This window comes from Pseudochaenichthys georgianus, unplaced genomic scaffold (genome assembly GCF_902827115.2).
Source record: "Pseudochaenichthys georgianus unplaced genomic scaffold, fPseGeo1.2 scaffold_760_arrow_ctg1, whole genome shotgun sequence".
Classification (NCBI taxonomy): domain Eukaryota; kingdom Metazoa; phylum Chordata; class Actinopteri; order Perciformes; family Channichthyidae; genus Pseudochaenichthys; species Pseudochaenichthys georgianus.
Genome location: NW_027263310.1, coordinates 1 through 26378, shown reverse-complemented (window position 1 = coordinate 26378; position 26378 = coordinate 1). Strand labels below are relative to the sequence as shown.

Below are 26378 nucleotides of genomic sequence, written 5' to 3'. Positions count from 1 at the left end.
GTTACCTTTGTCACAGCGTCCATTTTAGGTTACAACCTGCAAAGGGTTTGACGGTTAGGATTAGAATAATAGTGAGGAGGAGAGAGTATCAGGCAGTGAATTATAAGGGGCTGCCAGAGAATGAACCTGCCACAGAAATGAGAACATGGGGCACTCGCTGAGTCAGGGAAGAAAGGGTTTGAATCCTGCTGCCAAGACGGCTACAGGACTGAATGCACTGGCTATCCTTGCTCTCCACCGAGGCAGATCCAATTCCCACCTTAGACCCCAAGAACAATTAAATGACGTTGAGTGATAGCTACCATAGTAGTGTTTTCACTATCACTCACATATAACAATTATAATACACATCTTCAGTAGTAAACCCATGAGTCTTTGATTATTTCGGCTTATTATAACTAAACAATCTCACCCCAGGATAGCCCTGAAAGGTGATCAAATCCAAGCAGTGTGTATTATAGGAACATGTAGCTGTGTGTGTGAGTTTTCATCATTCAGGAGGATATGCAGCTATACACGTGAGCAAGAGATGCATTCGCTGCGCTGCATCAGGACAGAGTGAGCCAGAAAGGGCTTCCACACGCTGTTTATATAGAGGTGTAGGAGGGGCTTATTTCCCATGTAACTGTCGTGGTTCTCAGAGATGACACAGATGAAGGTGGGCCAGCCCTGGGCAATCCCCCAGTTCTGGGGGGCGATGTCTCAAGAGGCGGGTGCAATCGGGGCGTTACCCACTCTGGGCCGTCCTCTCCAGGCTTGGCTCCTGAGAGGGACAGGCTGAGACAGGGGCTGCGTCTCAGGTCGACTATTTTAATTTCCTCTGTATCACCGGAAGTTGATTTGTCTGCGCCATCTTGAGTAGCGTCTATTAGAGCAGGGGTTCCCAACCTTTATTGTGCCAAGGACCGGCAGATACATTAAAAAAAAATCGCGGATCGGTTGTCAATTTTAACTGATTTTAATATTTACTCACCACCAGCAGGTAGCAACAGAGGCTAATTGTATGTAACAGCCTGAAAAAATACTAGAACAATATGCATCCAAAACATATGAACAACGTTTAAGAAAGAACCGGTGTCATTTTTTGGTTTTTCGGAAAAACGGAAAACCAAAAAACCGACGTTATTCGGGAAAACAGATAAATCAACGTTTTGGTTTTGATTGTATGATTTACAGATAATCCATTGAATGCTGGGAAAACGAGGAGAAGGCGCATTATGAAGGGTGTGTGTGTGTGTGTGTGTGTGTGTGTGTGTGTGTGTGTGTGTGTGTGTATAAATATATATATATCGGGACCAGCCAGAAACAGGGGGGCATTGTGCATGAATAAACATCAGTATATATAGACATATACTTCCATAACCTCACACACCGTGAGACCCCGGACCCCCGGACGTAAGCACTCCCCCACGGACTGAACCAAGAGGGAACACCGGTCAGAAGTTCGTGCCCCTGGTAAAACTGAATAAAAAAAAATGGGGGCATGCCATTATTTTACCCTCAGACACATGCATAGAGCACCCCCAAGTCTTGCATGTGTGTAGGCACAGTTGGTAAAATGTGTCCTGCCACTGGCAGGGACTTTGCATCGGAAGTTGACTTCACATTTCCATTGTGCAGACAAGTGTACATTTGAAGGACAAGACCCACGTTAACTCTATCCATAAGGCAGACATTTTCCTTGCATACCTTGATCTAACATGCCAGAGGCTGTTCACCTTGGAGACCTGCTGCGGATATGGGTACGGCCTGGCGCGAGATTTACACATTCTCCCCCGGATATTCAAGGGCCAGCGAGAGCTCACCGGACGCCGACGGAACCGCGACGCTTTACAGGGCACGGGCCCCTCTCTCGGGGCGAACCCATTCCAGGGAGCCCTGCCCTTCACAAAGAAAAGAGAACTCTCCCCGGGGCTCCCGCCAGCTTCTCCGGGATCGTTTGCGTTACCGCACTGGACGCCTCGCGGCGCCTATCTCCGCCACTCCAGATTCGGGGATCTGAACCCGACTCCCTCTCGATCGGCCGGGGGCGACGTAGGCCATCGCCCCACCCTTCAGAATGGCGTTCGCCCATCTCTTAGGACCGACTGACCCATGTTCAACTGCTGTTCACATGGAACCCTTCTCCACTTCGGCCTTCAAAGTTCTCATTTGAATATTTGCTACTACCACCAAGATATGCACCCGCGGCGGCTCCACCCGGGCCCACGCCCTAGGCTTCCTTGCTAGTCATCATGTGTCCCCACAGGAGGGCAAATCAGCCAAGTGAGCACAGTGCAAAAACAGTCAAAAACACCCTAAAAAAATGCAAATCAATGGATTTAAAGTGCAGGGAAGCTCCGCAACACACACAGGTACATTCCTAGATCCCCCACAATAGTGACAACGGTGATTTAAACTAGTTTATCCTAAAAATCGGATTCAACTCTGCTAACAGTGTGCTAAAAGCCTGATTGTTTCAGAGACCCATAGCCATGACACAGTGAACCATTTACATCCAAAAGTATCCATTTAAAAGTCATTTTTGTAGGGGAAAAAGGGTGCAGAGAGAAGCCTGAAAATGCCTCTCCAGGACCCCGGAGAGCTCGCAGGTGCTGGAGAGGGGGAGACAGGCTCACAGGCAGGCCTGGGGACCCCTGCAGAACCCACAGCTGCTGGGTATCGACAAGGCGGTTTGTCAGTCCGCCTTTCAGCACCCAAACTCGGCCCTGAGACATCCAGCCCCTCTCAGCTACAAGTAGCCAATATCCCTCCAAACTCTTTGCTTACGGCCATACCACCCTGAGACACTAGGGGCGCTGAGTGTATGTACGGAGAAAGAGCTGTTGAATTGTTTGGAGCTAAACACGGACAAAGTGGAGTATCAAATACCTTTTTTGGATTACTTTTTGGATAAACACCCCCCTAAACAGCGTTGCTGGGGGGTATTATATTGGGGGGACAATATGGACAGTATAGACGGAAATACGGAGGATAACAACGTGAGTTCAGGAATGTCTGGAATGTGGGGGGAGGGGAAGAATGTGGAAGGAGCTGAGCTTAAAGCAGCGGAGAATTCTGGAGAAGAGAGATGAAAAGTTGTAAAGCAGATGGATATGAAGGTCAAGAAGATGGAGGTGAGCTCTACAAAAGGAAAGAATATAAAAGGGGTCACCGTCAGGTTGGAAAAAATAAGAAGCGAAGATACGGATGTGGTGGAACAGAGGAGGATTGAGGTGGAGAGAATGGCGGAGGAAGCCAGAGAAAGAAAAGTAAAGGAGGGGAAGAAAGCAAAGACACAAGGAGAGGAGGAGGTGGGTGCTCCTGTGGCAGAAGCAAGCATGAAAATGGCTCCTACGGGGCCGAGAGAGAGGGTGAGCGGCGCGGGAGAGAACCCGGAAATGGGTGCGGGGAGCAGCAGCGGAGGCATGAGTGGACATGCAGGGAAGAGCTGCGAGGCACCGAAAGGAAGCGACAGGACGGAGAATGCACAGAAGAGTGTGCAAAGAAGAATGGAGGAGGAGGAAAGCAGGAAGAAAACGGGAGAAGGAGAGAAGTCTGGGAATGGAGACGAAGGGAAAGGAGGAGGGGCCTGGACAAAGCAAAAAAACGGGTGAAGAAGGAGATAAAAACAGATCGGAACAGGGAAAAAACCAGGGGAAAGAGAGTGGAAAAAGTTCAAGGGGAGGAGGAAGGTGGGAAAGAGAGGGTAATGAAGACATCGGGTACATGGCTGACCAAATACTGGCTGTCACGGTGGAGGGAGGGAGGGGAACGATTTCTATGTTGGACATGCTGTGTGAAATACAGGATGAGTGTGGGGAGTGTGGGGAGTGTGGGATGCAGGAGGAAGGGGGAGGGATATGAGGTGACAATGAGATATGTGGAAGGAAAAGAGAGACTGCCGGAGGGGCTACGGGTGAAAGGGATGGTAATAAAGGCGGAGGGGTTAACGGCCATGAAGGTGATGGTGTCCTTCTTGAACATGCCTGTGTACATTGGCGATAGTCAGATTAGTTTTTGTACTTCATTATTGGATGAACATGGTTCAAATTGAACATATTATACATTTCCTGAAAGCTTGGATCCTAAGCAGTCATGGAAGCTTGGTATATATTGGTATATATTGGTATATATATATATATATCTATCAATACATACATACATATATTTCTCTTCTCATCCGACCAATTTTTAGGAACAAGATGTCCCCTCTCCTTGGACGTCCAATGAGGTAAATTTAAACTTGTATTACATTTATACTTTCACGCCATTTTGGTTAAGACAAAATTGACATTTTTTTCAAGCGTTTTAAGTGGAAGTGTGAAGTGAATATGTGGAATCTCAGCTTTCATATGATAACTAGTTTGTACAGGTTGCATGAAGCATACCATATTTATACGGCGAGTGTGTTAGCACCATAGTTAGCACCATGCTAACCCGCGTCAGAGGTCCACTCATCAGACAAGCTCCCGAGCTTCGTTTGATGATTGATCAGTAATGGCGTGTTTCCTCTGCAGCGCAGAGCTCGCTTTAAGCGTGCCGAGCCCGGTGGCATTTCCACTTGGCCTAGTACCGGCTAGCGGGTCCTAATTCACAGTTTTTCTGGCCCCATAACATCGTGGCTCAAGGGCCATAAACAACCAGGCTGAGTCGGGATGAGTATGCTAAACTATGGGCTACAACTACAACAAGTGATTTAATTGTAATACACGTTTTAAAATGATGCCGAAGTAACAACATACAGATATCAGTTAGTAAATTTAGCGATGTTACCAATAGTATGATATGCCCACGGCTGTGATTGACAACCTGGACAGCCAGTCAGAAGCTAGAGAGCCAATCAGAACCTAGAACGGGCTGCAGGGCTGGCCAGATTATTGCATTAGGATCGAGTCATATGCTCATGATATTGCAAGTTAAATGATATAATATTAATATCTCTTTTATGTTTTGGCTTGACTGGGGAATCTAGCCATAACAGTATACAGTATATGAGCATAGTAGATGTATAATTTATCTGTAGGCTACAAGGGTGGTCCGTGGCCCGGCTGGCCGGTGTGTGGGTACGTGTATATTTTTGTATTATATATATTTGTTGAACGCTGATCAAACAATGAGGTATATGTTTTTATGTATGTTGTTTTTCGTATTATGTTATGCACTGACACAAGGTGTGTGTGTGTGTGTGTGTGTGTGTGTGTGTGTGTGTGTGTGTGTGTGTGTGTGTGTGTGTGTTAGGCAAAGCAATGACATCCTGGTTGCAGCTGAGGACAAAGTGGGCTATATAAAGTCCCGTCTGGTTTCTGGCCAAATAGTTCCCAGATCGGACCTCACGGCCTACCGTAGCTACTGTGTCACAGCTCTTCTCATTCGACACAAGCTATCTAAAGAGGCAGTGGTGGAGTTCCAGGTAAGTGTTTGTGACCAGAGTTGGGAAGTAACTAAGTACATTTATTGAAGTACCATTAGGACTTCAACACTTTAATGATCAATCATTATAAAACATATCATATATGTTATTCTGAAATGGACCAATGTGCACAATCACTACTTTGACTGCCGCTACTTTAACTATATGTTGATGATAATACTTTTCTACTTTTACTTGAGTAACATTTTTGAATGCAGGACTTTTACCTGCAACATATAATTCTCTGGTACTTCTAAATTGACCAAAGTACAATTTATGGGCGTGTGCATGCGTGTGAACCAAATCATTCTGCCCCCTGTTAACCTAAACATTGGTGTCACCGCTATGTTCCCACCCTCACAGGTGCATGACTGGTTGCATAGAACCACAGGTAATGACGGTACCACCATCCGGCTAACCAGCTCCAAGGCGGCAGGGCATACCTTCACCCTCAGCCAGCAAGAGGACGAGGTAGGTCATTATATTATTCTTGAAATGGGACGACAGTCTTTTGTGTATTAGGGGTTGAACAGAGTTATGATGAGGTGTTTTTTGATGATGTGTCTCTTTTTTCATGTGCATGTTCCACCGTATCTTTGAAGCTGCTGGAGTGCTATTTCTGCCATGTGAGGGCTGAAGCCACCAAAGGCCTGACCTCAGGGCAGGGCAGGTTCTTTGTGGACTGTGGCGGCAACCCACTGACCAACATCTACTCTGACCTGCAGCGCCTCAGAAAGAAGTGAGTGACTTACTCAACGAGCATGTTTCAAACTGGGGAATAAGAGCTTCGCAAAAATGCATACTGCCAAGGCACTCATAGCAGTCCTCCATCAACACAGGTATTTGCCACAAGAACCTGGGGCTGCGGTGGACGAGACGCCCTCCTCCTCCGATTCGCCCTCCACCTCCACAGGTATGTGTTCAGACGAGTCAGCTGGCGGTTTTTTTTGAGTAGTGGGGTGCCATATGGGAACTTATTGTGATGATGTAAAATTATTTAATGATTTCACAGTTTGAACTCCAAAAACGCTGTAATTGTTGTTGTTGTTGTTGTTGTTGTTGTTGTTGTTGTTGTTGTTGTTGTTGTCTATTACTGTGGGACTCATGGCAGATATAGAAATGCTCAATGCAGAGCAATATAAAAGGAAAACGTACTGTTTTATGTGCGCTAACCCTGCAGAGGTAAATTATGTTGTGGGATCAATATAATACTGCCTTCACTATGTTGAGACTATTGATTGGTATACAGCAGAGTGGAGGCCCACTTTCAACTGCATCAGATGCCCGCTCGCTGTGTCCTTCTCATGTAGGGTGAACTGTTGGCCAGTGAGCGGCCCTGCAGTAGCGTTAATAGACATGGTGTTTATTTTCCCCCTCCAGCCTGCCAACACCGCCTGTAACCGTGGGCATTCAGTGGGACAGGTTTTTGGAGGTCTTTCCGTCCTCTCTGCACTCTGTGGCGCCTAGTAAGAGGCTGTGTGTAGGGGCCGGCTTCACTGCATACAGGCCATTGTATAGAAAGTGGAGGAATGTGCAGCTCCTGGAGAGAACGTCCTACATTCTCAGTAAGTATTTTGCACTCAGGCAGTGTTGTGTTCCCCTTTTCTTATTGTTCCCTTGATTGCACTGCTCACTCGTTTAACTCGTCACACACAGGTCAGGCAATGGGCAGGCATGCCACACAACCCACCGAGGAGGCGGTGCGACGGTCCCTCACCAAGGAGCGCTGGGTTAGCAACACCCACTCCGTACAGGATGTTGTGCGTGGATGGGTCGCTCCTCTAGGCGCGCCAACATCCAGTCAGAGCCTTATCCGCTCTATTTCAGAGCAGAGCTGGCGTGGGCTTGCTGTCCGGGACTTTGGGGGGGAGAAGGGTATAGGTGAGTGCCACTGCCTATATTGTGTGAAATGCAGGCTCATTTAAAAAAGGTAAATGATTGGAATGTCTCCATAAACACTAACGCCCTTCTCTATTTTCCTACTGAAGGTGTCGTCGCCACATGTCCCATGGACAAAGGGGATGTCGTGTGCGATTACCACGGCACCCTTATCTCAGTAGCTGAGGGACATCGAAGGGATGATTCCATCTACCGCTTCTTTTTTAAGGAGTTGTGCATTGACGCCTCCTCCCGTTGTGACTGCCACCCTGAAGTGGAGACATATGGACGCTTCCTGAATCACTCCAGGAAGCGTCCCAACCTAAAGGCCAAAAGGTTTGACCTGACCTTCCCAGATGGCCCCAGACCGGTGTTAGTGTTCCTCACCATACAGAACATTAAGGTTGGAGAGGAACTCTTCTGGGACTATGGCGTCACCAGGACGTCATTTGGAGGAGAAGGGAAGGACCTTGCCTGGTTGGATATGTAGCTACCAGGTAAGAGATGGCCATGGCCATCACACACACACACTCGCCATCACACACACACACACACACACACACACACACACACACACACACACACACACACACACACACACACACACACACACACACACACACACACACACACACACACACACACACACACACACACACACACACACACACACACACACACACACACACACACACACACACACACACACACACACACACACACACACACACACACACACACACACACACACTGCAGTGAACACTTTGAGTGTCATCACTACAGCACTCACTCATGGATATAGACCCTTTTTTTTTTCAGGGGAAAATACTTGGTGAGAAGGTAGGTGGCACTGTAAAACACCTTTTTTGTAATTTACCGACCTAGAACACTGCATTGTATATTTTGCTTGGAGCCTGCATGACAAGGGGCCTGAGTAACTTTCAATGTATGCTGCTACTAGTGTTATTTTCCATTTGCATCCTCCATTTTCCTTTTTTTTGTAAATAGTTTCATAAGCTGTGTGTCAAAGTTAAGCAACTGTTCACTGCAAAACGAGTAAGCATATGGAAAACTGTTCAATATATGTTAGAGTCTGCTTGAACGGGGCCTAATTTCATATTGATTTGTTAAAAATATGCTTATTCAGGCTTGTCTGCAGCCACTATCCTCAATTACATGAAAAACATAATCAGGTTCCTGCAGTACGTGAAAGAGAGCGTCGATTTGAATGAAGACGGGATTAAGATTCAGAAGTACATCGACTTCTTGAAAACCATGCGGAAACCTGTTGCAAGGAAACATTCAGGGAACGTATGCAGTACATGTTTTACCTTTACTATTCATTCTGTATTGTCCTTCTGTGGCGTACTTAATGTTTTCTCCTAGTACAATCCTGACTATTATAAACAACCTGTTTCTCCTTTTTATTCTTTGTTTAGATACGATCGAATTGTGGACGGCATGCCCACCGTTCATGACTGCAACCAGGTTCTGCGGAGTGGAAAGAAAAGGTTCTTGGACATCTACAACAGGATGGCTATCTCTAAGATAGTGGTCTCGCCAACTGAGAAAACGTGGTACCGCTACTACTGTGAAGCAGTGATGATGTTGTGCCACTTTCAGCGACCAGGAGCTGTTGAAGGCATGACTGTAAGTGTGAATTCAGCATTTAATTCAGCATTTATGAATTAAGGGTTTGAAACGTGGGGAAAAGTGCTGTAAATAGAGACATGTTGTATATTATATATTGTTAATTGAGTTTTTTAGACATTAATGCATTTTAATTTGTCATTGTTTTCCAGGTAAGAGAGTGGGTGAACCGCAAGCTTACTGACGGAAGATATCTGGCATCAAGAATCACAAAACCGGGGCCACGCATGTTGCAACAATAGCCTTAACGTTGGAGGAGGAAGCTGTAAGTTATTAAGCAGCAGAATGTTTTATTATTACGCAAAGTGTTTAGTGTATTACAGTCAATTAATTCACTTCCTTGTTCCCACAGTGGTACCAGGGGTACTATGAATTTATTCGCCCTGAGTTTGTGAGAGGGGAATGCGACTGTTTCTTCTTGTCTGCCAGAGGGACAAAGATCACGTGGCTCAAGTGACCTTTTGTGACTCCATGAAAGGTATGAACCATTTTAATCATTAAAAGTTGGCAATTGTATTCAGTGTCACAAATTCATGACTGAATTTATCGTATCCTTTCTTTCAGAATACTACACATATCGGAAGCCATCAGGCGGAAAGATAGAACGTCTCATTAGCAAGGAGGGGTGGACGTCCAACTGTCCCAAGGCGCAAGACATTTTGGACATGTGGACACCAGCCCTCAAATACGTCATTGAGAGTGATAAGAACATCTTGAACAGTTGTTCTCGGCAGAAGTGGAAAGGCCTTGCCATCAAATCTTTTGATGGACAAAAGGGGGAAGGTAAGACAATTGAGGAAATAGTATCACTCAAATTAGCACTATAGCGTTTTGAAAAGTGTGCCAACTTGCAAAGTTTATTTCGTTCATCATCTAACTCGATATGTTATGCTCTCTTTATCACAGGAGTTGTTGCAACAACACATTTCACTGAAGGTGACATAGTGTGTGACTACCATGGAAAGGTCATCACGAAAGCTGAAGGGGAAATTATGATGAAGGACCAAGGAGACCAATCCGCTTACTTGTTCTTCTTCAACGCTGGTGGGGAGGCACAAACGTGGCCATGCCCGTGTCATGATGGTGTAGAAACATTTGGCCGCAAGATAAACCATTCATCAAAGAATCCAAACATCAAGCCGCTTTGTGTTGTTTTGAGGCTGGATGATGAGGACGTGCATACTATCCTCTTCAAAGCAACAAGGGACATCAAAGTGGACACTGAACTGAAGTTCAACTACGGAGTGAACAGAAAATCTTTCCGAGTGGCTGGATGAGTAGGCTACTACATAGGTGGATGAACAGACCAGTGTGTGCGGAAGAGACACCCTGTCCTCACTGTGCAGCACCTTCAGCGACAAGCTGCTGCACTAAATGCAATGTAATGCACCGCATGTCCTTCCTTCCTGTATTTTTTCATATTTTTGAAAATGATGTAACTTTTTTAGTTTTTATCTTTTTTGAGCATATTGTTTATTATATTATAACTTAGTACTTTTTTTAGCATATTGTCTATTGTTTATTATATTATAACTTAGTACTTTTTTTTTGCATATTGTAGTACTTTTGTTTTAGCATATTGTTTATTATATTATAACTTAGTACTTTTTTTAACGCATTTAAGATATGCAACACTAAGCTGTCTGTGGCTCTTTCCTGCTGTACAGCTGCAAAATAAACCTGTAAATATGCATTGAGATGTCGCAATAAAATACAAATGTGTTCCTGGTTTAACCTGACTGTCTGTTTATTGTCACGATTGAATGACCCTAAGCCTTGATATGAGGAGGCGTGTGGCACAGTGGCTAGGGCGTTAGTGTTCGGATCAAGGGAGCACTGGTTCAAACCCCACTTTTTCTTTCACACATTTTCATAATATAACCATTGCTAATGTACCCTAAACATGCTTAAAAAAAACCTAATATACACAGACTGTCTGTGAATGTTGAGATCTCGGTTTAACTGACACATGTGTTAGTTATTACAAGATATGAATGTGTTACTGGCTACAGAAGCCAGCTGCATTAACAAGGTCAAATATTTTCAGAACATACCAGATACCTCCAAATCCAAAACCCCCACAACACCTGAGATGTTGATTGGAGGATATTTGCATGTGAGTGACTTCCATTGTCTTTCACTCTCTCAGAGAGTTCATGGACCCCCACCCACAATGCATAACCCTTAGTGTGTGTTTATACGCACACTGATTGGGGGATATTTGCATGTGAGTGACTTCTCAGAGAGTTCATGGACTCAGCAGGAGCAGGGAGAAAAGAGAGGGGGGAAAATAGAGTAAAATGTTACACCTTCCATCATCAGCAGCAGCAGCAGCAGCAGCAGCAGCGGGGAGGCGCTCTCCGTGGTGCTGGACCCCAGCCTGTCTATGTTGAATACAACAAAACAAGCCAGGGGCATGAGGTTCTGGTGGGTGTGCCTGACTTACAGCCCAGAAACCGTGAACATTGACTGCATGTGATTATATAGGCACTGTTACCTTTTTGGCCCAATATTATCAAAACAGGAAGCTATGGATAGCTCTCAGCCACAGCTATGTGGCCATATGTGTTTTATCCCTAACAGCCCATCAACGGTCCCAAAACGGTGGACATTTAACAAAAAAAACTAATATACCCCGACTGTCTGTGAATGTTGAGATCTCGGGTTAAGTGACACATGTGTTACTTATTACCAGATATCAACGCATATGAATGTGTTACTGGCTACAGAAGCCAGCTGCATCAGCCTGGGTGTCTGTGAGTGTGAGAGCCTGCACACAGACATGATTCTGCAGTGATTCTGCTGTGTTTCTCTCCCCTTACATTTGGCCTGTACTAATTAATGGTGAAATGAACAGCAATGGACATTTTGAAGCAGGTCAAAACTTAGAAACCACCAGTTCTGTTTTTTGCAATAGGCATTTAAAACATAATTCACATCCCTTTATTGGCCACTGTTTGTCTAAACAAGGTCTGACATTGATATCCATGGTGTCTATGGAAAGGTCTCAGTCTGAGCTTTGCAGTGAGCCTGGGTGTCTGTGAGTGTGAGAGCCTGCACACAGACCTGATTCTGCAGTGATTCTGCTCTGTTTCTCTCCCCTTACATTTGCCAATGGACATATCCTCCCTATATTCACATCAATCTTACCCAGCTTTCACACACTAATTCCTGGGTAAGAAAGCCCTGTACATCTCCCTGGATGAAATGGACATATCCTCCCTATATTCACATCAATGTTACCCAACTTTCACACACTTATTCCTGGGTAAGAAAGCCACCCTGGATGGGTCGTCAAATGTGGATGAAATGGACAGATTCCTGTACATGTCATGCACTTTTAATGGGAGTCATCACATGTGGATGAAATGTACATATCCTCCCTATATTCACAGCAATCTTACCCAGCTTTCACACACTAATTCCTGGGTAAGGAAGCCACCCTGGATGAAATGGACAGATTCCTGTACATTTCATGCACTTTTAATGGGGTAGTCAAATGTGGATGAAATGGACAGATTCCTGTACATTTCATGCACTTTTAATGGGAGTCGTCACATGTGGATGAAATGGACATATCCTCCCTATATTCACATCAATGTTACCCAGCTTTCACACACTAATTCCTGGGTAAGAAAGCCACCCTGGATGGGTCGTCAAATGTGGATGAAATGGACAGATTCCTGTACATTTCATGCACACAAGTCACATCTCTTTATTGGTCACTGTTTGTCCAAACAAGGTCTGACATTGATATCCATGGTGTCTATGGAAAGGTCTCAGTCTGAGCTTTGCAGTGAGCCTGGGTGTCTGTGAGTGTGAAAGCCTGCACACAGACCTGATTCTGCAGTGATTCTGCTCTGTTTCTCTCCCCTTACATTTGCCAATGGACATATCCTCCCTATATTCACATCAATCTTACCCAGCTTTCACACACTAATTCCTGGGTAAGAAAGCCCTGTACATCTCCCTGGATGAAATGGACATATCCTCCCTATATTCACATCAATGTTACCCAACTTTCACACACTTATTCCTGGGTAAGAAAGCCACCCTGGATGGGTCGTCAAATGTGGATGAAATGGACAGATTCCTGTACATGTCATGCACTTTTAATGGGAGTCATCACATGTGGATGCAATGTACATATCCTCCCTATATTCACAGCAATCTTACCCAGCTTTCACACACTAATTCCTGGGTAAAGAAGCCACCCTGGATGAAATGGACAGATTCCTGTACATTTCATGCACTTTTAATGGGGTAGTGAAATGTGGATGAAATGGACAGATTCCTGTACATTTCATGCACTTTTAATGGGAGTCGTCACATGTGGATGAAATGGACATATCCTCCCTATATTCACATCAATGTTACCCAGCTTTCACACACTAATTCCTGGGTAAGAAAGCCACCCTGGATGGGTCGTCAAATGTGGATGAAATGGACAGATTCCTGTACATTTCATGCACTTTTAATGGGGTCGTCAAATGTGGATGAAATGGACATATCCTCCCTATATTCACAGCAATCTTACCCAGCTTTCACACACTAATTCCTGGGTAAGAAAGCCACCCTGGATGGGTCGTCAAATGTGGATGAAATGGACAGATTCCTGTACATTTCATGCACTTTTAATGGGGTCGTCACATGTGGATGAAATGGACATATCCTCCCTATATTCACAGCAATCTTACCCAGCTTTCACACACTAATTCCTGAGTAAGAAAGCCCTGTACATCTCCCTGGATGAAATGGACATATTCTCCCTATATTCACATCAATGTTACCCAGGTTTCACACACTAATTCCTGGATAAGAAAGCCACCCTGGATGGGTCGTCAAATGTGGATGAAATGGACAGATTCCTGTACATTTCATGCACACAAGTCACATCTCTTTATTGGTCACTGTTTGTCCAAACAAGGTCTGACATTGATATCCATGGTGTCTATGGAAAGGTCTCAGTCTGAGCTTTGCAGTGAGCCTGGGTGTCTGTGAGTGTGAGAGCCTGCACACAGACCTGATTCTGCTCTGTTTCTCTCCCCTTACATTTGCCAATGGACATATCCTCCCTATATTCACATCAAGCTTACCCAGCTTTCACACACTAATTCCTGGGTAAGAAAGCCCTGTACATCTCCCTGGATGAAATGGACATATCCTCCCTATATTCACATCAATGTTACCCAACTTTCACACACTTATTCCTGGGTAAGAAAGCCACCCTGGATGGGTCGTCAAATGTGGATGAAATGGACAGATTCCTGTACATGTCATGCACTTTTAATGGGAGTCATCACATGTGGATGAAATGTACATATCCTCCCTATATTCACAGCAATCTTACCCAGCTTTCACACACTAATTCCTGGGTAAGGAAGCCACCCTGGATGAAATGGACAGATTCCTTTACATTTCATGCACTTTTAATGGGGTAGTCAAATGTGGATGAAATGGACAGATTCCTGTACATTTCATGCACTTTTAATGGGAGTCGTCACATGTGGATGAAATTGACATATCCTCCCTATATTCACATCAATGTTACCCAGCTTTCACACACTAATTCCTGGGTAAGAAAGCCACCCTGGATGGGTCGTCAAATGTGGATGAAATGGACAGATTCCTGTACATTTCATGCACTTTTAATGGGGTCGTCAAATGTGGATGAAATGGACAGATTCCTGTACATTTCATGCACTTTTAATGGGAGTCGTCACATGTGGATGAAATGGACATATCCTCCCTATATTCACATCAATGTTACCCAGCTTTCACACACTAATTCCTGGGTAAGAAAGCCACCCTGGATGGGTCGTCAAATGTGGATGAAATGGACAGATTCCTGTACATTTCATGCACTTTTAATGCCGTCGTCAAATGTGGATGAAATGGACAGATTCCTGTACATTTCATGCACTTTTAATGGGGTCGTCAAATGTGGATGAAATGGACACATTCCTGTACATTTCATGCACTTTTAATGGGAGTCGTCACATGTGGATGAAATGGACATATCCTCCCTATATTCACATCAATCTTACCCAGCTTTCACACACTAATTCCTGGGTAAGAAAGCCACCCTGGATGGGTCGTCAAATGTGGATGAAATGGACATATTCCTGTACATTTCATGCACTTTTAATGGGGTCGTCAAATGTGGATGAAATGGACATATCCTCCCTATATTCACAGCAATCTTACCCAGCTTTCACACACTAATTCCTGGGTAAGAAAGCCACCCTGAATGGGTCGTCAAATGTGGATGAAATGGACAGATTCCTGTACATTTCATGCACTTTTAATGGGGTCGTCACATGTGGATGAAATGGACATATCCTCCCTATATTCACAGCAATCTTACCCAGCTTTCACACACTAATTCCTGAGTAAGAAAGCCCTGTACATCTCCCTGGATGAAATGGACATATTCTCCCTATATTCACATCAATGTTACCCAGGTTTCACACACTAATTCCTGGATAAGAAAGCCACCCTGGATGGGTCGTCAAATGTGGATGAAATGGACAGATTCCTGTACATTTCATGCACACAAGTCACATCTCTTTATTGGTCACTGTTTGTCCAAACAAGGTCTGACATTGATATCCATGGTGTCTATGGAAAGGTCTCAGTCTGAGCTTTGCAGTGAGCCTGGGTGTCTGTGAGTGTGAAAGCCTGCACACAGACCTGATTCTGCAGTGATTCTGCTCTGTTTCTCTCCCCTTACATTTGCCAATGGACATATCCTCCCTATATTCACATCAATCTTACCCAGCTTTCACACACTAATTCCTGGGTAAGAAAGCCCTGTACATCTCCCTGGATGAAATGGACATATCCTCCCTATATTCACATCAATGTTACCCAACTTTCACACACTTATTCCTGGGTAAGAAAGCCACCCTGGATGGGTCGTCAAATGTGGATGAAATGGACAGATTCCTGTACATGTCATGCACTTTTAATGGGAGTCATCACATGTGGATGAAATGTACATATCCTCCCTATATTCACAGCAATCTTACCCAGCTTTCACACACTAATTCCTGGGTAAGGAAGCCACCCTGGATGAAATGGACAGATTCCTGTACATTTCATGCACTTTTAATGGGGTAGTCAAATGTGGATGAAATGGACAGATTCCTGTACATTTCATGCACTTTTAATGGGAGTCGTCACATGTGGATGAAATTGACATATCCTCCCTATATTCACATCAATGTTACCCAGCTTTCACACACTAATTCCTGGGTAAGAAAGCCACCCTGGATGGGTCGTCAAATGTGGATGAAATGGACAGATTCCTGTACATTTCATGCACTTTTAATGCCGTCGTCAAATGTGGATGAAATGGACAGATTCCTGTACATTTCATGCACTTTTAATGGGGTCGTCAAATGTGGATGAAATGGACAGATTCCTGTACATTTCATGCACTTTTAATGGGAGTCGTCAAATGTGGATGAAATGGACATATCCTCCCTATATTCACATCAATCTTACCCAGCTTTCACACACTAATTCCTGGGTAAGAAAGCCACCCTGGATGGGTCGTCAAATGTGGATGAAATGGACAGATTCCTGTACATTTCATGCACTTTTAATGGGGTCGTCACATGTGGATGAAATGGACATATCCTCCCTATATTCACAGCAATCTTACCCAGCTTTCACACACTAATTCCTGAGTAAGAAAGCCCTGTACATCTCCCTGGATGAAATGGACATATTCTCCCTATATTCACATCAATGTTACCCAGGTTTCACACACTAATTCCTGGATAAGAAAGCCACCCTGGATGGGTCGTCAAATGTGGATGAAATGGACAGATTCCTGTACATTTCATGCACACAAGTCACATCTCTTTATTGGTCACTGTTTGTCCAAACAAGGTCTGACATTGATATCCATGGTGTCTATGGAACGGCCTCAGTCTGAGCTTTGCAGTGATGTATGAAACAAGGCTGAGGGACAAAGCTGGCCTGAGCTACAGTCCCATAACGGTGGACATTTAACAAGTTAAATAAGTAGAGTTCATATGAGCACCTGGACATTTTTATCTCCACAATGTTTGAGAATGACTTGCAGGGTCTCATTGGATACGTATTGATCCAGGCTCTGCATTGATATGTGCATTATCTATGAGAGCCCTTCTCACCCTGAGATAGCGGGCCAAAACCAGTGAACATATTCCTGCTTTTATGAAAAGTTGAATATTAAAAATGTTCAAAGAGGATTTTCATAGCCCTAACTTTGTTTTAAAAATATGAAACCAAGCTTCCATGACTGCTGAGGATACAAGCTTTCAGGAAATGTATAATATAATCGATTAGTTGAAAGTCTAGGGACATTGTATTATGACATAAATGCATACAATCCTAATCTTGTGCAATATGCGCATATTTCACCAGGAGGTTGACCATCTTAACAAGGTCCAATATTCTCAAATAAGGTATCTATGGATTGGTCTCAGCCTAAGCTATATCACCATATGTGCATTATCTATGAGAGCCCTGCTCATCCTGAGATAACGGGCCAAAACCAGTGAACATATTCCTGCTTTTATGAAAAGTTGAATATTAAAAATGTGCAAAGAGGATTATCATAGCCCTAAATTTGTTTTAAAAATATGAAACCAAGCTTCCATGACTGCTGAGGATCCAAGCTTTCAGGAAATGTATAATATGTTCAATTTGAACCATGTTAATCCAATAATGAAGTACAAAAACTAATATACCCCGACTGTCTGTGAATGTTGAGGTCTCGGGTTAACTGACACATGTGTTAGTTATTACCAGATATCACAACCCAGTCTCACGGCATTTCGTGTTCACCAACACGATTTTTAATCTATTGATTCGTGTTCACCAACACGATTTGCCCCTTTTTTTCGTGTTGCACAGCACGATTTTAAAAGCAATGTATTTCTACTGCCTGCAGCACGTCTTTTTCTCCGGTCGGGTCGTGGGAGACCGGAAGCTGTGTGGTTCATAAAAACATGTTCTTACTCAATATCAAGCCACAATTATTGCTTTTATTTTAAATCGTATAATTTCGGACTTTTGTTGCCGTCTGTGAGGAAAATAAATGGGGCTCAGAGCCTCAGGATACTGAAATCTGTATTTTTAAATATTTTTTCCTTCTAATTTGTTATTCTTTTCAAAATAACACACTGTTATTTACTCACCAATAACACACAATTATCCTTGCTTTTATTTATTGGTTTAATTCCATAATCTCGGGCTTTTTTGGCGTCCGTCAGGAACTGAATTTCAAAATAAAAATAACCGGAAACAGACGCAGGCCTATAAGGGACATTTCGAGCATCATTGCGATTGTCAACATTTCTGAGTTTAGGATGGCCGAAGACACTACACTACCCATAATCCCCATCCATCGTTTAGGACTACAGTCCCGTAAGGTTACGCAGAGCGTCAAACAGCTGTGTGAAATGGAACGAAACCACGCCAGACTATCCAAAACTGGAATCGAACACCCCCCCCAGAACTACACATGCTGTCTATTGTGTTTCGCAAAATGTTCTATGGGACGTCTCTACTGAACGTTTTCGTTTTTCCCACATTTAGAAGTTGCCAGTATTAAACACATTGGTGTTATCAAATGTAAAACATATAATTAATAAATGGGTGAAAATCGCTTGTGTCCATAATGCGCAGCATTAATATATTAATATATACCCACATGACAGCTCATTGCTACTTTGTAATTCTACTCCACTACAATTCAGAGGTTAACCTGGTATTTTTACTCCACTGCATTTATTTGAGTTAATTATGTGAAATATAAACAACCCTTAAATCAGACTTTAGTTACTTACACCTGAGTAAAATTCGGGTAAGGTGATTTGTGTCAAGTGCCAACAATCAGGAGAGATATTTGATAGTTGGTGCTTGAGAAGACTAAACATGTATCTGCAATTGACATGAATGGAAACAAGTAATAAAGTATATTCATTACTCGTTATTCTCTACTGATAGTTAATTAAAGACTGTATATTATGGCTATTTTGCACATCCTTTTCAAGATTTTCAAAGGTTTATTGACATATCATACACAACTACGGTGTAGTTATGCAATGAATGAAAAACTTGGGTCACAGGTTCCTCAACAGTGCATTACAAGACATCTATCAATATGTGTGTACCTCCACCATTAAACTGTCATATTCTGCACATTTCTTAATCTGACCTTAATCTGTTATTTAATGTTTAAACCAATAAATAAAAGCAAGGATAATTGTGCGTTATTGGTGAGTAAATAACAGTGTGTTATTTTGAAAAGAATAACAAATTAGAAGGAAAAAAAGATTTAAAAAATACAGATTTCAGTATCCTGAGGCTCTGAGCCCCATTTATTTTCCTCACAGACGGCAACAAAAGTCCGAAATTATACGATTTAAAATAAAAGCAATAACTGTGGCTTGATATTGAGTAAGAACATGTTTTATGAACCACACAGCTTCCGGTCTTCCACGACCCGACCGGAGAAAAAGACGTGCTGCAGCCTGCAGGCACGAAACACATTACCAGTAGAAATACATTGCTTTTAAAATCGTGCTGTGCAACGCGAAAAAAAGGGGCAAATCGTGTTGGTGAACACGAATCAATAGATTAAAAATCGTGTTGGTGAACACGAAATGCCGTTTGACTGGGTTGGTATGTTCCCGTAAGCAGGTAAATTGCCATGTATTTTCTTAATCCTATGTTTGACCTTTGTAATAACCCCAATAAAAAGTTCATTACAAATTGTTATGTTGTCTCCTTATTTATTTACAATTCAATTGTTCTCTTAATTAATTTCAAGTGGGCCGCCATTTTAGTTTCAAGGCATGAGGAGGAGTAAGCACGTGGGCGTCCGTGAGACTGACCGTTGAGCGGCCCGACCAAGCAAGGAGGCAGAGAGTTCAAACATAACCCGGTGTGGGCATTTATTACTCCTTGAGGTACATGACACAGCCTCAATCTTACTGTTTCATGTGAACACAGTCACCAGCAACAAGGATCTCACACACACTACCTGTCCACTGACAGGGAAACCAGAGCCTAAATACACACACACTAATCAGGCAAATAAGACACAGGTGAGGGGGGAGGAGACAACACAGGGCACCAGGTGAACCCAATCACCAGCCACAGACAAAACGGGAGGGGAAACACTTTCAAACTAAACCACATGTGCAATATTACAAGGCCCGAAGCCGTCAGTCCACAGTGACAAAGTTACCTTTGTCACAGCGTCCATTTTAGGTTACAACCTGCAAAGGGTTTGACAGTTAGGATTAGAATTATAGTGAGGAGGAGAGAGTATCAGGCAGTGAATTATAAGGGGCCGCCAGAGAATGAACCTGCCACAGAAATGAGAACATGGGGCACTCGCTGAGTCAGGGAAGAAAGGGTTTGAATCCTGCTACCAAGACGGCTATAGGACTGAATGCACTGGCCATCCTTGCTCTCCACCGAGGCAGATCCAATTCCCACCTTAGACCCCAAGAAATATTAAATGACGTTGAGTGATAGCTACTACTAATACACATCTTCAGTAGTAAACCCAGGAGTCTTTGATTGTTTGGGCTTATTATATCTAAACAAAGTCCCGCCAGGATAGCCCTGAAAGGTGAACAAATCCAAGCAGTGTGTATTATAGGAACATGTAGCTGTGTGTGTGAGTTTTCAGCATTAAGGAGGATATGCAGCTATACACGTGAGCAAGAGATGCATTCGCTGCGCTGCATCAGGACAGAGTGAGCCGGAAAGGGCTTCCACACGCTGTTTATATAGAGGTGTAGGAGGGGCTTATTTCCCATGTAACTTTCGTGGTTCTCAGAGATGACACAGATGAAGGTGGGCCAGCCCTGGGCAATCCCCCAGTTCTGGGGGGCGATGTCTCAAGAGGCGGGTGCAATCGGGGCGTTACCCACTCTGGGCAGTCCTCTCCAGGCTTGGCTCCTGAGAGGGACAGGCTGAGACAGGGGCTGCGTCTCAGGTCGACTATTTTAATTTCTTCTGTATCACCGGAAGTTGATTTGTCTGCGCCATCTTGAGTAGCGTCTATTAGAGCAGGGGTTCCCAACCTTTATTGTGCCAAGGACCGGCAGATACATTAAAAAAAAATCGCGGACTGGTTGTCAATTTTAACTGATTTGAATATTTACTCACCACCAGCAGGTAGCAACAGAGGCTAATTGTATGTAACAGCCTGAAAAAATACTATAACAATATGCATCCAAAACATATGAACAACGTTTAAGAAAGAACCGGTGTCATTTTTTGGTTTTTCGGAAAAACGGAAAACCAAAAAACCGACGTTATTCGGGAAAACAGATAAATCAACGTTTTGGTTTTGATTGTATGATTTACGGATAATCCATTGAATGCTGGGAAAACGAGGAGAAGGCGCATTATGAAGGGTGTGTGTGTGTGTGTGTGTGTGTGTGTGTGTGTGTGTGTGTGTGTGTGTGTGTGTGTGTGTGTGTGTGTGTGTGTGTGTGTGTGTGTGTGTGTGTGTGTGTGTGTGTGTGTGTGTGTATAAATATATATATATCGGGACCAGCCAGTCAGAAACAGGGGGGCATTGTGCATGAATAAACATCAGTATATATAGACATATACTTCCATAACCTCACACACCGTGAGACCCCGGACCCCCGGACGTAAGCACTCCCCCACGGACTAAACCAAGAGGGAACACCGGTCAGAAGTTCGTGCCCCTGGTAAAACTGAATTAAAAAAAATGGGGGCATGCCATTATTTTACCCTCAGACACATGCATAGAGCACCCCCAAGTCTTGCATGTGTGTAGGCACAGTTGGTAAAATGTGTCCTGCCACTGGCAGGGACTTTGCATCGGAAGTTGACTTCACATTTCCATTGTGCGGACAAGTGTACATTTGAAGGACAAGACCCACGTTAACTCTATCCATAAGGCAGACATTTTCCTTGCATACCTTGATCTAACATGCCAGAGGCTGTTCACCTTGGAGACCTGCTGCGGATATGGGTACGGCCTGGCGCGAGATTTACACATTCTCCCCCGGATATTCAAGGGCCAGCGAGAGCTCACCGGACGCCGACGGAACCGCGACGCTTTACAGGGCACGGGCCCCTCTCTCGGGGCGAACACATTCCAGGGAGCCCTGCCCTTCACAAAGAAAAGAGAACTCTCCTCGGGGCTCCCGCCAGCTTCTCCGGGATCGTTTGCGTTACCGCACTAGACGCCTCGCGGCGCCTATCTCCGCCACTCCAGATTCGGGGATCTGAACCCGACTCCCTCTCGATCGGCCGGGGGCGACGTAGGCCATCGCCCCACCCTTCAGAATGGCGTTCGCCCATCTCTTAGGACCGACTGACCCATGTTCAACTGCTGTTCACATGGAACCCTTCTCCACTTCGGCCTTCAAAGTTCTCATTTGAATATTTGCTACTACCACCAAGATATGCACCCGCGGCGGCTCCACCCGGGCCCACGCCCTAGGCTTCCGTGCCAGTCATCATGTGTCCCCACAGGAGGGCAAATCAGCCAAGTGAGCACAGTGCAAAAACAGTCAAAAACACCCTAAAAAAATGCAAATCAATGGATTTAAAGTGCAGGGAAGCTCCGCAACACACACAGGTACATTCCTAGATCCCCCACAATAGTGACAACGGTGATTTAAACTAGTTTATCCTAAAAATCGGATTCAACTCTGCTAACAGTGTGCTAAAAGCCTGATTGTTTCAGAGACCCATAGCCATGACACAGTGAACCATTTACATCCAAAAGTATCCATTTAAAAGTCATTTTTGTAGGGGAAAAAGGGTGCAGAGAGAAGCCTGAAAATGCCTCTCCAGGACCCCGGAGAGCTCGCAGGTGCTGGAGAGGGGGAGACAGGCTCACAGGCAGGCCTGGGGACCCCTGCAGAACCCACATTTGCTGGGTATCGACAAGGCGGTTTGTCAGTCCGCCTTTCAGCACCCAAACTCGGCCCTGAGACATCCAGCCCCTCTCAGCTACAAGTAGCCAATATCCCTCCAAACTCTTTGCTTACGGCCATACCACCCTGAGACACTAGGGGCGCTGAGTGTATGTACGGAGAAAGAGCTGTTGAATTGTTTGGAGCTAAACACGGACAAAGTGGAGTATCAAATACCTTTTTTGGATTACTTTTTGGATAAACACCCCCCTAAACAGCGTTGCTGGGGGGTATTATATTGGGGGGACAATATGGACAGTATAGACGGAAATACGGAGGATAACAACGTGAGTTCAGGAATGTCTGGAATGTGGGGGGAGGGGAAGAATGTGGAAGGAGCTGAGCTTAAAGCAGCGGAGAATTCTGGAGAAGAGAGATGAAAAGTTGTAAAGCAGATGGATATGAAGGTCAAGAAGATGGAGGTGAGCTCTACAAAAGGAAAGAATATAAAAGGGGTGACCGTCAGGTTGGAAAAAATAAGAAGCGAAGATACGGATGCGGTGGAACAGAGGAGGATTGAGGTGGAGAGAATGGCGGAGGAAGCCAGAGAAAGAAAAGTAAAGGAGGGGAAGAAAGCAAAGACACAAGGAGAGGAGGAGGTGGGTGCTCCTGTGGCAGAAGCAAGCATGAAAATGGCTCCTACGGGGCCGAGAGAGAGGGTGAGCGGCGCGGGAGAGAACCCGGAAATGGGTGCGGGGAGCAGCAGCGGAGGCATGAGTGGACATGCAGGGAAGAGCTGCGAGGCACCGAAAGGAAGCGACAGGACGGAGAATGCACAGAAGAGTGTGCAAAGAAGAATGGAGGAGGAGGAAAGCAGGAAGAAAACGGGAGAAGGAGAGAAGTCTGGGAATGGAGACGAAGGGAAAGGAGGAGGGGCCTGGACAAAGCAAAAAAAACGGGTGAAGAAGGAGATAAAAACAGATCGGAACAGGGAAAAAACCAGGGGAAAGAGAGTGGAAAAAGTTCAAGGGGAGGAGGAAGGTGGGAAAGAGAGGGTAATGAAGACATCGGGTACATGGCTGACCAAATACTGGCTGTCACGGTGGAGGGAGGGAGGGGAACGATTTCTATGTTGGACATGCTGTGTGAAATACAGGATGAGTGTGGGGAGTGTGGGATGCAGGAGGAAGGGGGAGGGATATGAGGTGACAATGAGATATGTGGAAGGAAAAGAGAGACTGCCGGAGGGGCTACGGGTGAAAGGGATGGTAATAAAGGCGGAGGGGTTAACGGCCATGAAGGTGATGGTGTCCTTCTTGAACATGCCTGTGTACATTGGCGATAGTCAGATTAGTTTTTGTACTTCATTATTGGATGAACATGGTTCAAATTGAACATATTATACATTTCCTGAAAGCTTGGATCCTAAGCAGTCATGGAAGCTTGGTATATATTGGTATATATATATATCTATCAATACATACATACATACATATATTTGTCATCACATACATATATTTCTCTTCTCATCCGACCAATTTTTAGGAACAAGATGTCCCCTCTCCTTGGACGTCCAATGAGGTAAATTTAAACTTGTATTACATTTATACTTTCACGCCATTTTGGTTAAGACAAAATTGACATTTTTTTCAAGCGTTTTAAGTGGAAGTGTGAAGTGAATATGTGGAATCTCAGCTTTCATATGATAACTAGTTTGTACAGGTTGCATGAAGCATACCATATTTATACGGCGAGTGTGTTAGCACCATAGTTAGCACCATGCTAACCCGCGTCAGAGGTCCACTCATCAGACAAGCTCCCGAGCTTCGTTTGATGATTGATCAGTAATGGCGTGTTTCCTCTGCAGCGCAGAGCTCGCTTTAAGCGTGCCGAGCCCGGTGGCATTTCCACTTGGCCTAGTACCGGCTAGCGGGTCCTAATTCACAGTTTTTCTGGCCCCATAACATCGTGGCTCAAGGGCCATAAACAACCAGGCTGAGTCGGGATGAGTATGCTAAACTATGGGCTACAACTACAACAAGTGATTTAATTGTAATACACGTTTTAAAATGATGCCGAAGTAACAACATACAGATATCAGTTAGTAAATTTAGCGATGTTACCAATAGTATGATATGCCCACGGCTGTGATTGACAACCTGGACAGCCAGTCAGAAGCTAGAGAGCCAATCAGAACCTAGAACGGGCTGCAGGGCTGGCCAGATTATTGCATTAGGATCGAGTCATATGCTCATGATATTCCAAGTTAAATGATATAATATTAATCTCTTTTATGTTTTGGCTTGACTGGGGAATCTAGCCATAACAGTATACAGTATATGAGCATAGTAGATGTATAATTTATCTGTAGGCTACAAGGGTGGTCCGTGGCCCGGCTGGCCGGTGTGTGGGTACGTGTATATTTTTGTATTATATATATTTGTTGAACGCTGATCAAACAATGAGGTATATGTTTTTATGTATGTTGTTTTTCGTATTATGTTATGCACTGACACAAGGTGTGTGTGTGTGTGTGTGTGTGTGTGTGTGTGTGTGTGTGTGTGTGTGTGTGTGTGTGTGTGTGTGTGTGTGTGTGTGTGTGTGTGTGTGTGTGTGTGTGTGTGTGTGTGTGTGTGTGTGTGTGTGTGTGTGTGTGTTAGGCAAAGCAATGACATCCTGGTTGCAGCTGAGGACAAAGTGGGCTATATAAAGTCCCGTCTGGTTTCTGGCCAAATAGTTCCCAGCTCGGACCTCACGGCCTACCGTAGCTACTGTGTCACAGCTCTTCTCATTCGACACAAGCTATCTAAAGAGGCAGTGGTGGAGTTCCAGGTAAGTGTTTGTGACCAGAGTTGGGAAGTAACTAAGTACATTTATTGAAGTACCATTAGGACTTCAACACTTTAATGATCAATCATTATAAAACATATCATATGTTATTCTGAAATGGACCAATGTGCACAATCACTACTTTGACTGCCGCTACTTTAACTCTATGTTGATGATAATACTTTTCTACTTTTACTTGAGTAACATTTTTGAATGCAGGACTTTTACCTGCAACATATAATTCTCTGGTACTTCTAAATTGACCAAAGTACAATTTATGGGCATGTGCATGCGTGTGAACCAAATCATTCTGCCCCCTGTTAACCTAAACATTGGTGTCACCGCTATGTTCCCACCCTCACAGGTGCATGACTGGTTGCATAGAACCACAGGTAATGACGGTACCACCATCCGGCTAACACACACACACACACACACACACACACACACACACACACACACACACACACACACACACACACACACACACACACACACACACACACACACACACACACACACACACACACACACACACACACACACACACACACACACACACACACACACACACACACACACACACACACACACACACACACACACACACACACACACACACACACACACACACGGGTAAGAAAGCCACCCTGGATGGGTCGTCAAATGTGGATGAAATGGACAGATTCCTGTACATGTCATGCACTTTTAAT

At 44.4% G+C, this 26378-nt stretch overlaps 1 protein-coding gene and 1 long non-coding RNA gene across 2 annotated transcripts; both read left to right on the top strand.

Moving 5' to 3' along the window:
- The first annotated feature begins 5335 nt into the window (after positions 1-5335).
- Positions 5336-6285, top strand: LOC117444236 (uncharacterized). Its single transcript, XR_004551759.2, has 4 exons — positions 5336-5392; positions 5756-5863; positions 5995-6131; positions 6232-6285. It is a non-coding gene; the product is annotated as an uncharacterized lncRNA (long non-coding RNA).
- A 17006-nt stretch (positions 6286-23291) lies between these two features.
- On the top strand, positions 23292-24040 carry LOC139433627 (octapeptide-repeat protein T2-like). The gene is made up of 2 exons (XM_071202712.1): positions 23292-23891; positions 23993-24040. Exons 1-2 carry the CDS (start codon positions 23292-23294, stop codon positions 24038-24040), a joined length of 648 nt encoding a protein of 215 aa, XP_071058813.1.
- The last annotated feature ends 2338 nt before the right edge of the window (positions 24041-26378 follow it).

Bases quoted from the DNA above. Each gene is read 5' to 3' on its own strand.
- LOC139433627 (XM_071202712.1), top strand. From the start codon at position 23,292: ATGGATATGAAGGTCAAGAAGATGGAGGTGAGCTCTACAAAAGGAAAG. The intron at 23,892-23,992 runs GTAATGAAGACA...TGTGAAATACAG, and splicing joins AGGAAGGTGGGAAAGAGAGG to GATGAGTGTGGGGAGTGTGG.